A 12,406-nucleotide genomic window follows, 5' to 3' on the forward strand; every position below is an offset into this window, starting at 1 on the left:
CCCCCCCGCCGCCGGCGACAGCGCCGCTCGCGCCCCGCCGCCCGCGTGACTTCCCCCCGCGGGCAAGGACGGGCCCTCCGGGGTCAACCGACACCTGCGGCGGAAGCGCGGGGAGGGCGCGCACAGCGGTGCCCGACTCCCGGCAGCGCCTGCCGGGAAAGCCGGTGCTTCCCCCGACTTCCCGCCGCCTCCAGGAGCGCGGCGAGAGGCGCCGAGCCCGCGCTTCGCCGAGCCCGCGCTTCCCCGCCCCCTGCAAACGGCGCCCCCCGGCCACCTTCCGCCGGCGCCGCTCCGGGTTGGCTGCGGCCGACCCCACCCGGCGTCGGGCCCGCGCCACCGACCTTACGTGGGATGTACCATCAGTGGCACGGGGTGTGCGTTGGCAGCACGCCGGTGCCGTGAGAGGGCCCATGCCGAGCGCGGGGCCGGTGGCCCCCCCCGCGAGGAATGGTTCCTCCCGTCACGTGGGCCGGCGGAGGCGGAGCGCCCGCCCCTCCCGCCCCCTCGCCCTCTGGCGCGCGCGCGCAGTAGCGCGGTGCCCCGCTCACGTGTTCTCCGCGTCCGGCGCGCGCGGCGGTCGGTCATGGCTGCGCTGCTGAGCTCTGCCGGGCGCCTGCGGGCGCTCTGCCCGCGTCTCCTGCCCCTTCTCCGCCCCCCCGCTGCTGCTGCCGCCGCCGCCCGCCCGCCGACCCCCGCCAGGTGAGACCCTGCGCCGCGGGGCTGCTCGCCGGCGGGCCGGCTAGGCCGCTGAGGCGACGGGGCCGGCGGAGGCGGCGGTCCTCGTCCCAAAGGGCGCTGCGGTCTGGGCCGCCTCGCGCGGCCGCGGCCATTGCCCCCGGCTGCGCCGCCCCCCGGCGAGAGCCCTGCGGCCCGGCCCGGCCCGTCGCCGCGTGTGCGCGGCAGGGTTAGCTCGGGGTCAAAGGCCGCGGCGGTGCCCCGGTTTCCTCCGGCTGGGTCGGCGGGGGCTGACCGCCGCTTCCGCAGCGGGGCCTCGCTGGGCTCAAGCGAAAGCCGAGGGCTCTCCTCTGGGAAGAGCGAGGGGCACCGTCCCCCGCAGGGTGCTGCTGTAGCGGGGCAGAAAGCGCGGAGCGGGGAGAGAGCAGGCGGAGGTCAGCAATGATTATCCGCCCAGGTGGAATCTGGGCTTCTTCCCCGTGCTCGTCACTCGGCTGTGTCAGTGATCAGAAGGAATATTTTAATTCCTTTGCTGTGGTTCCCTCTCTTCCATCAGGCACGTAGGGTGGAAACTCACCCCACCTGTGTGCATCGCTGTCACTGTTTTGACCACATTAATATGTGGTTGATGCCCCGCAGGAAGTTTGGAGGCACAATCTTTCCTTAACAAGAGTACATACTTTTTTTTTCCTTAATAAAAAAAAAGTTAGTTTTGGGAGAGCTGAGCTTTCTTTCCAGTGGTGGTGCACTGCAGATCTACATTTGGGATGCTTTTTGTGTTGGCCACATACGTCTTGGATGTAGAAGTGCAAAAGTCTCAGCCCTGAGTACATGAAGAAACATGTCAGAATCCATGTTTGTAGGAGACACGGTATTTCAGGGGGTTTTGCCTGCACTTTTTTTTTTAATCATGAGTGTGATGTTGGTGTTCTGTTATACAGGCAAACTAGTTGCTTCCATAATTTTTTCCTTAATTACTTGTCCTAAGAAGGAAGCACCTTGTGCAAATTGTAGCTATGTCAAAGTTTGGTATTTAGTTTTTGTATTTAATGTAGTGAGTATGGTGTTACAACTACATGAAGATTTGTGCAGACTTTTTTAACATTGGGGTTAGTTCATTATCTACACGTTCTCAAACTGCCTGTGAATGAGAGAGAGGTTTGTTTATGACTTCTAAGCCTTGATGGGGTTAAATTTTTGGTTTCCACCATGTCCAGTTTCTAAGTCTTAAAACAGGGAGTTGGGAATGGGTTGAGATGCTTAGCTTTCATTTATGTTAAATGACTTTTCTGTGATAATTAGATGTTAACTAAAAATTTCTATAAAATTAAAATAATTATAAATAATCTGTAAATATAAATGCCTAGCTAAATAGAAGTTTAGATCTGTTTCCACCAAGGATATGATTGTTTGTTGTATTTCATCCAGTGTCTGCAAAACCCAGTGAGGATCCAGTGCAGGTGGGTGGGAAGGTGCCTCATTGTAGCTCTGGTGGTCCCTCTAAGTCAATGTAAATTCAGTGCCTGGTAGAAAGCCAGAACATTTCTCTGCCATTCTAGATAAATATGTTCAGCAGAGACTTGGTGAGTTCCAGAGCTGGTTCAGGAGAAGGGATGGGAACAGAGTCAGCAATAGACAACTCCTAGAGGGAAGTCTCACCATCAAAATAAGGAGGTTATTGCTACCTGCACCAGCTTTAGTGGTTATTGAACCTGTTGTGAGCTGATTTTATTCAGTAGCCTGACAGAAATCTTACCTAAAAAAGTATATAGTATTCTGCTAGTTTTAGTGGCTGAAGTGCAACAGATCATTAAATGCTAAAGTTGATGTGAAGGATGGAGTAGACTTGTGCAGGAAGGACCAGGAACTGGGAAGACATCTGCTGTATGGCTGGCAACAGAACCATGCATTTAGTTAGTGTCAAGTCACAAATAAACTTTTCTACCTTGTGGTAATCCAGCTGATACTTGTTTTCATCAGCTGGAAGCTTAATTTCCTAAATTAGTTTGTTGCAAGATGTAGTGTTCACAGAACTTTGCATACAACTTGATGAAGGACAAACAGTGCTTTTTTTTTTTTTTTTTTGAACTGCATTCCTGGAAAGGACTTAAAGTGCTTTATGCAATGATAATTTGTCTCCAGCAGCTGGGTTTTGAATTTTTGGTTCCTTTTCTACTTCCCCCGCCATGATACTTTTTTCTTGCACCAAAGTATATTCTTCTATATTTTCAAGTATAAGTGGGGTCATATGTGGGATAGTTTAGTGATTATGCTAAAAACTCTTTAATTCTCAGGCTAGGTTTAGTTAACCATGGGAAAGGTGCTTGGTCGAGAACCCATTCACAGGAAAGGGCAGCAGTATTTATTTCACAGTTTTTAGATTTCAGTCTAAACTGAGTTATATTGGAGTAAGACTGAGCAGCACATCTAAATTTGTACATTCTTTCTGTCCAGTAATTTAATTCCTAAGTTAATATTTCTTCTAAAATCTTTGTCTTACTGTCACTTTACTATGTGGGTTGATGCATCCTAGTGCACAAGTGATGCTCTAGGACCAAAGTGTAAAGCAGAGGTAACATTTATGAGCTGAAATTGCACATATAAGCATATAACCTCATTTTATTTTTTATCTTAAGTAACTTGTTGTTGTTTTTTTCTACCTAAGCTTTAACTTCTGGAAATGGACCTGTTTTGAAGAATAGAATGACATGGACATCATTTAGACTTGCTGTACTCGCTGTTCAGGTCTTGAAATGGTATTTCGAGAGTGAAATGCGGTTCGCTGCAGTAAATTCCAGAATCTGTTGATGAAGTTCTAATTGTAATAGTGGGGGAGAAAACCCACATTTTTAAGAGTAAATAAATAACAAGAAACAGTCTAGCATTTCACAAGAGAACTGGGTAAATTACTATAGGTTTCTATGTGCTTGTTACAGTTGCTTTAGAATCAAGTCAGTTCAGAGGCAGATTTGACACTTTCATTACAGTGGTTACAGAAAAGTTGCAAATCTGTTAATTTCTTTAGAGATGTGAAAACTGCAACCATTCATATTAAAGCAGAGATTTTACCAAAGCATCATATTGCTCTGATTTTTCCAGGAAAGTCCTAACTACCACTGCCGAACTGTAGAGTACGCAAATGATGGTTGTACTGTTTGTTATGCCTGTGTAATTTTAGAGATTCAGAATATGTTGCTTTTCTGCTCAGAGCCAGTATGATATGCAGTGGATGGAGAAGCTATTCTTCATCCAAATAAGGCTTCAATTCTTATACTTCAATACTTCATAAATACTTATGTGTCAGTACTTTGAAGGGCACCTATGGTGGAGTGGCGACTTTGACCACAGTTGGGACAGGGTGGATATGCAAGATGAAGGTGGTCTCCCTGCAATGACTGATGGTTCCTGGTGCTCTGCCACATGTTGCCACACCATAGTTGAGCCAATGCAATATAGTCTGGGAGTGCTTCCCATTTAATTTTGTGTTGGTTTAGTCTAAACTTCTTCTGAAAATAGATTAGGACAGTACACGGATATCAGATTGCATTGGGTGATTGAGAAGCATTTCATAGAAAATTAGATCTAAAGCAAATGTACTATTTCACTTGTCTGCCTCTAGTATGAAATGTGAAATATACTGAGCTATATGTCATCATTCTCATGGCATGCAATTACAACAAGATAAATAAGCTATGACAGACAAATACAACAAACTTCATATCTAGAACAGCATGCTTTAGCACTGCACTGATTTAGGTAGTACAGATTATTTGCTGGAAGTTTGTTCACAGAAGCTTCACTAAGGGAAGAGATGCTTAAATCTGCTGCTTGTAGCTGACTGTCGAGAATGCTGTAACAAACCTCTCAGTTGATGAGTGTTCAGAGTAGATTTATAAGTAACATCAGAATATCTTTTGGGGACTTTATTCTACACACTCTAGGTGATTATGTTATGGTTTGCTGTTACACCTTGCTGCTGTGGGAAAGCTAGTGCTGGGAGGAAGGCTATTGACTCAGTTCTTCTCACTGACCACCCTTCCATTGCTGGCCAGCTTGTCCTGCTCTAAATCAGGGTCCTCCTTGGACCTGTTACTCAGCTGATATAATTTGCTAGACTGCAAGGAAAAAGTTTTCTGACAGATGGATGGATTTTATTGTATCAGATAAGGATCTGATGAAAAAGTGGGACCACAGGCAAAAGGAGAAGAGGGAACCCTGTGTGATGACTGTGATATTAGATCAATTCAGCTGTAGTGCTGAACTGCCCTTTTAGATGTATGAGTGCCAGGACACTCATCCTGATGTCAACACCCTATCTGTCCTTGGAGAAAAGGAGAATTAGGCTCTTAAGGCATAGATCATAAACATATAGCTGAGCTGGAAAATCAAGTGAAATCTCTATATGCAAGTCTCGCAAGGCATCTTTGGCCTTCCTGTCACTTATTTTGTTGAGATTCTCTCCAGTAAGTTTAAATAACAGTTTTCATGACTGCAGAGAAAAGAGCATCTCCCCAGACAGCAAATTGTGCTGTAATGAAACCTGCTTTTGGTAAGATCTGTGTTCTGTTCAGAGGAGTGTTTGCTGAGGAAGTTGATAAGAGGGTACCATGTGCAATGTTTTTCAAGTTGTCTTTGTAAAGACTTGGCTTTTGGTACATTGCGGTGTGTTTGTACAAGATTGAAACATGCTGGTGAGATGGGAAGAATACCCTTTTAAAGAATCCTGGTTTAGATCTGAGGGGTTTGATTTGAACTTTGGGTAAGCCATAAGTTAAAAACCCAAATGATTCATGGTTCAATGCATGGTACTTTTTGATTATTTTTAATTAGCTGCAAACAAGTTGCTTTTGGCTGTTCACTGTTGTACTCAGCAATCCGTCACCAGTGGACAAAAATCTAGAATTGAGTGCTTTATTACCTCACATTAGCAAAATGATAGAATTAATGGGCTTTAAATGCAGAGGAGGCATTCACTAGACTTGCTTTTGGTAATACTGAAGCAATGTTCTGTTGTAGTAAATTTTCACAAACTGCACAGTTGTGTGTGTTTTACCAACGGATATAAAATGTCTAGATAAGAAATAGCACAAAGCAAGGTTTTTCTGCTTTGGTTCTTGTGCATCAGTTAGGCAAAATTTTTAGATACTCTCTAAGAATATCTAGATAGTCTAAATGAAAAAACATAAAATTTTTTCCGTTCTTGTAGGATCCTACTGCATCTCATTGAAACAAGGGTACAGTGGCCTGAACATTGTGGCCTTTTTTTTTTTTGTATGTGACCATAGTAAATTGGGGGAAATACTGTTTAGGAGCCATGTGAATCATGCTGGTATCTCAGGTGGTATATTTAGTCTTATATTTAGTAAATTTAACTAATGTTAAGTCTGTAGTGTTTTTATGAATAGTAATGAATTTTAACGCTTAAATTTACCATTATTCTACCTTCAGCATGGCTCATATTTGGAAACCTTATTTCCTACACCTTTTGCCTGTTTAGTTTAGGAAGAACTGAACAAAATATTCAGTACTTTTCTTAGAAAAAGCATAGCAACTACCTTAGTGTGGCTCTGATAAAGGGAGGCAAATATCCATATGGTAGCTCTGTAATCCTTTTTTGAATGTTTGAAATAGGTCAGGTTTTAGAGAAAGTAAAATTTCCAGTGCTGCTGCTGCCAGGGAACCACTTACTTTTTGAGTTTTTGGGAAAGATGGGACACTTTTTACTCAGGCAGGTGTTTAAGATGTGTACCTCTAGGAAATCAAAGGCACTGCCTAGATCTAGATTCTAGGTCTGCTCTGGAAATATGGAAAATGTAAGTACTGTACTGGGATTCTCGTAAATTCTTGCAAATTTAGGAATATTTTATTAGTTAGCTTCCCCATGCATGCTTCATCTCAGCATGAGTTTTTTCTGAGTTTAGCTTCATCTACTTTCCAGACATTGTAAGCTAAATTGGAGATGAAAAGTTACGGCTAAATGGTGGGTGGTTCTGTGTTGGGATTGCAAACACATAATTGGTTAATTTCTCTGATGTAGGCAAGGTCTACATTTTTAATCCTCACCATTGTAGAGACAAAGCTGAAAATGGTCTAAAGGTACAGTTATGTAAAGGCTCAAATATTGGAAAGCTACTTCTAGTCTTGTGATTGTGGGAGTAGGAGAGAGATCACTTTATAGGGCTTAATATATCCTTTTGAGCTTCTCTGGATAGCTGCAAAAAACCACAGTTCTGAAGCGTAGTAAAGAGAAATTGCACATGTTGGGGAAGAATCAGGATGCTGATCCAAACAGGTTTGAAATTTATTGAGCAGCTTCGTGTGCTTGCAAATATAATGTTTCACATGGAGAAAATTTTAAAATACCATTTAACAGTAAATACTTGGCATCCATTGCAGTACTTGGAGAAGTATCATGCATTTTTCTGTGTAGCATAGCATTTAATTCTGGACAAAGTTAATTACAATAATTGAAAAAATACGGTTACATTGTAAGATTATATAATCTAACATCTAGCACTGAGGTAGGATCAGCAGTGCCAAGGTCATGTGTGATAGATTTTGGGTTTTTTCCACTCCTAATCTTATTTCATAAGTTTCCAAGTGATAAAATTTGACTGTCTAGAACTTGTTAGAACTTATCCTATTCTAATATTTAATTACAATTAATATTGCAACAATTAATATTACCAGTGTGATGCCTGATGGATTTGGTATAGTTGCTTCTCTATTTGGAGAGTGGGATGGGATAAATGAGTCTTTTAAACCTATTTTTTTGTGAGTAAACGCCCCATGACAAGCAGAACGATTCTCTGTATTTTATCTATATTGCTTTTCTTAGGAGTTGAAGATTTGCAATTTTCTTTTTTGCTGCATGATGTTTCATGTTTAGTGGTGGCTTATTTTCGGTACTTTTTCAGTTGTACTGTTGTCTGGCCAATTGTACATCATCTTAAGTTTCTGCATGTGTTTTTTGTCCAAAATGCACAGCTTTGGACTGTATTGAATTTCCTTTTTGTTGATTTCAAACCATTTCAAGTAATCAAGATGACTTTGAAGTCTGAGGCTCTTCTTCTAAGATTTTGCAACCATTATGGTGTTGTCTACAAATTGTATAAGTTTATTAACTCTTCTGTCATCCAAATTGTTAATGAAATCATTGAATGGGCATGGGTCGTATCAGTCCTGTCCCAGTTGGATCAGGACATAGCTTAGGGTCTCACAAAATATATTCCCAATTTTGCAACAAACATTGATCAGCACATTTAAATTTTTTATATCTATATATTTTAATTATTAATAATATTTTTTAAACAACTACTGCACCCATATTTTTGTAACTAAAAGTACATTGTATCTCCTTGTTTTGCTTATTGTCAGGTAACATAATGCCAGAACCTTGTACATCAATCAGTATTTTTTATTGATTATTCTTCTGTTTTTCCCAGAACTTTCATGAATTTTTGAAGGCAATTCCAAAGGACTAGAGATTGAGTAAACTCTGTTAATGTGTCTTAAATATAACATACCTTAATATTTCCAGAAATTACTTAGCTCATTCTTTCCTATTCTCACTTGCACCCCCATCTCCTTGTTATAATTTAGTCATGGTAAAATGGTAAAACTTACATAGTACGGTTGCAATTAACATTTTTTGAAAGCTAAACAGTGTATGATCTATATTTTTTTTAAAATCATCTTTCTTGTATTTGTAAGCCTTTCCTGTAGCCTCTTTATGTGACTTCCTGACTGAAATGGTTAACATGGCCTTGATTTTTGTCCTTGCTTTTCTTTTTTTTAATTCCCCTTAATCATGTGTTCTTTCTCAACTTCTAAAAAGTAAAGAAGAATCAGACAGGGGTGTTGAAGATTCCTGATGGATAACTGCTTAGTTTTGTTAGCTTCTTTTTCTGGGGAGGTTGTGCCATTAGTTGTCTACTGCATTCTTCTGTCCTTCACTTGGTTATCTGAAATCAAACCTGATACTGTGTCCCTTAATTTGTTAAGTTTGAATTTTTTGGAAGCTGTCTGTCTGGTCTGCACAATCTTTCATCTTTTAGAATAGTGAGTTCTTAACATTTTTTTTTTTTTTCATTTTCTCCTAAGTTTTGTGTTATTAGTTGATTTGTAGTGCTAAGAACCAAATTCAAGACAGTAGATGCCTGCCTTCATCCAGCTTTTGAAGCCAGTTATTTTTAACAAATTCTTACGGTGGGATTGGCTTAGCATTACTCAGTGCCTTAAATCATGCTAAAAGTGTAATTTATTCAAATGCTGAAAGCCTACAGATGATAAGATACATCCGAGTCTTATGCTAGACATTATATTTCAGGTTGATAATTGTAATTTAGGTGGATGCTAGTGGAGGTTTAAGAGTTCCTCAGGTTGTTTTATACTCTCATACTGTTTTCCCCTGTCTGTCTAAAACTGAAACTTGGACTTCTATGTTGATATTCCTTAAAATGTATAAATTAACAGAAACACCAGTACCATATTTGATAATATCTGGTGTGGAGGGGTAACTAGAAGTGCCCAATTCTGCTGATCTTTCAGAAGGTTCAGTTAGTGCATAAAAATAACACTTCATATAAGAGTACAGTATTCTACAGTGTGTAACCGTGGCAATTGATACAGTATAATATTCTAAACTTTTTACAGCATCATGCTAAATTGTAAGCAGGGAGAATTTAGTAACAAATGAAAGTTTGGAGTCCTCTCATGCTGTTAACCAGCATATTTTGAGCATGCACGTACTGTTTTTATCTTCATACTTAATCTGAAAAAGCTATACAAGTGCTTTAAAATGTTTGTGACTTTTGATATGTGGAGAGTCTTACAAAGAGGGCTTTTTAAAACAGTGCGGGACTTAAGCTAAGAAATGTATATGTCAGTTTATGGTTACAAGTGTGCTATGGCATAAGATCTAATTCAGTAACTTGAAAACACTATAAAGCAATAGCAGATTTTTATAGAAAAAGACATTTCAAATTTAATCTGAAGCACAGGAGTTTTGTCCACTTGTGCTTTGATTGTTAATGGAAATCAAAGTGTTAATTTCTGTGTTACAAAGAAAGTAAGCCCTGTGTTGCTGTTTGCTTCCAAACCATTTTTTTCCAACCTGACAAAGTATTCTGAAAATGCTTTTTTAGTGGGTATATAAGAGTGGATGATACCATTTTCTTTTTTAAATCTGTATCTTCAAGACAAAATAGTTAAAGAACTTGCAATCACTACAGTTTCATTCTTCTAGCTATCCAGTGGCTAGCTCATAGCTGAGTATTGCTATTTATGTGTTATTAAAGAGTTTAAGTTGTAGACATCTCATTTGGATATTACAACAAGACTGCATCAACAAAAAGTGCTGCCATTACTGCATAGGACTCCTGGAGAATCTGTAACAGCAGGGAGTAAAACAACTAGGTTTTTTTTAAACTAGTCTAGAGACCTTGCAGAAATTCAGTTGAAGAGCTGTCTAGAGAGCCAGAGATGAGGCAGGGCAATTTCACAAGTTGCTGAATCTTTTTTGTCATCCAGCGTGTATTACTTCCTTTGTGTAGGATTCTGAAGGAGGATAGTGTGGCTTATTTTATGTAGTTTTAAGGACAGTTGTGTGTAATGGTAATTTTACCTGCACAGACTGTTCATGATTCCACTGTGGCACAAATACTATTTTCTTATTCTTATGTACATCAGCTTGTTCTTTTTAAAAAAAAAAAAAACAAAACCAAAAAACAAGGCAAGTTCTTATTGTTTAGCTGGAAATAAGAATACTTTCTCATTATGTTTCCTGTTGTTGTCATACTTTATTTTGAGAAAATAAATATTTACACAAATCCAGTGTTGATGTTTGGTTTACATTGCAGGATGGCTGCTTCATACTTGTTAATGTAAATTCTGCAGAATGGAGAATGATCCCATTATTCTTCAAGCCATTGTTGTCTAAAACACTGGCCTCTGCATTAGTTTTTGTGTGTTTAAATTTAAAAGAACGATATGATTTGCTGCTTTGATTTGCTGCCTTGATTTGCTGTGTTCTGGAAGAGGTGTCTGTGACTGTTCTTGGAGTGATTTTTCAAAAGCATATGAAAGCTTTTGTGAGAAGCCGTAATGGGACAATAGACTTCTGTAGCACTTGGACGACTTCAGAATTTTTATTTTTGTGGGAATAGTATTTGAAGCATTTAACTCATGAGGTGAATCCCACTGAAAATCTCAGAGAAACAGTTGTAACTGTGAGAAAATATACATGGCTATGTCTTTTTAAATAGACACTGACATGAATCACCTGTATTTGTCTGTTTATATCAATATGGAATGTTTTTGAGAAACTGTTCATCAGCAAGAAGTGCATTATCTTTTTGATGTTGTGTGACTAGTGCATTTGAAAAATGACTCTTAGAAGTGTAATCTCTATTTTTTTGTTTGTTTGTTTTTCATTTAAGCAGAAACATTATGTACCAAATAAGGTTCCTTACAGTTGCACCTCAACAGGAGGGAAGTGTTAAAGAAGAACCAATTTCAGAAATTCAAACGAAACAGACCTGGCAGTTTGACTGGGCATTAAATAAACTGGATAACTCTGTCAGGAAAACTGGCCGCATCCCTAAAACCCTTCTACTAAAAATCTTCCATGAAATATGCAAATCAGGTAAGTTGCTTCCAGTTAAAACAAAATAAAAGCTAAATTTAAAGCTACAATATAACGATTCATCAAACCAAGGAAATTAATTGAATGTTCTAATTTATATTTTGTCTTTGAGTGTTGTTTAATTTGTTGCATAGGTTGATGAACAGACTTTAAATGCTTTAAAGATGTTATTTTGCTTTGAATGCACATGTTTACTTTTCCAGGTTTTTAGGTCTTTGGGCATTTATAAGTCTTGTAAAAATTCAGTGTACTTTTAAGAAATCTTATCGTATTGCTTTGCTTATTCTGGATTTTTAATCTGGTAATGTTACACCTTCCTCATATAACTGTATTGTGCACTCGGAACAGGGATCATATCCATCCGTTTTATACTGTATATTTTTAAAATGTCTGTAATAAACCGTGTTGTCCTTAAGAGGTTATTCGTTTTAAAATGGATCTATACAGGGAAACGCGGAGGTGATCCCCAAGTTTCCGCATTCCCAGGTAGCTGTGCATATTCAGGACAAGAAAGTTTTATTTTTTTGAATAAAACAAACAGCTGAGGCATTGTTTATTCTGACAGATTCAATACCCCATTGGCTAAAAATAACCAGAGTATATTAATATTTTGCAAACCAGGTAGCACAGTTGATGAGGTTTGGTACCAGCTAGGGTGAGTCAGTGGAGATACTTGCTAAATATACTCACCAAGTACTACTGCCAATATCTGTCACTGACAGCATGTATTGTTTTGTTTTAGTTTTAAACTTTGCTATGTATTGCTCTGGACTGTTAATAGCTTGTATACCTGGGATTGCGCTTTTAAAAGTTTTCGCTGTTTAAAAGCTGTCTTCAATTCATGTTCTCTCTCTGTTGAGCTTTTTTGTTTTTTCATTTTGCTTGTGATGACCTTTCTGATTCTGACTGCTTTGTCTTTTTTAGGTATAAACTTATAATTTGTGATTGTGCCTTGGCAAGAATTTTATGTCTCTAAGCTTATCTGCAAATCACAGTTCTTCATGATCTTTGATTAGTTACACAGATTTTAGGAAGTCAAATTAACAAAAAGATTAATTGCTTATAGTGGTTTCCTTCAGCTGTGTA

The 12,406-nt window shown here is 39.7% G+C and overlaps 1 protein-coding gene across 2 annotated transcripts in view; it reads left to right on the forward strand.

Annotated features, from left to right (window-relative positions):
- The first annotated feature begins 562 nt into the window (after positions 1-562).
- LRPPRC (leucine rich pentatricopeptide repeat containing) overlaps positions 563-12,406 on the forward strand; it is a 92,601-nt gene continuing 80,757 nt past the window's right edge. Inside the window, exons 1-2 of one of the 2 annotated variants that reach the window (XM_074863576.1) lie at positions 563-699; positions 11,115-11,320. In XM_074863576.1, the coding sequence (XP_074719677.1) occupies positions 584-699; positions 11,115-11,320 (322 nt within the window). In that variant the 5' untranslated portion in view covers positions 563-583. The remainder of the gene's footprint in view (positions 700-11,114; positions 11,321-12,406) is intronic. The other variant, XM_074863577.1, reaches the window with a different exon arrangement.

The sequence above is a fragment of the Strix uralensis genome, chromosome 3, assembly GCF_047716275.1.
Source record: "Strix uralensis isolate ZFMK-TIS-50842 chromosome 3, bStrUra1, whole genome shotgun sequence".
NCBI classification, from domain to species: Eukaryota; Metazoa; Chordata; class Aves; order Strigiformes; family Strigidae; genus Strix; species Strix uralensis.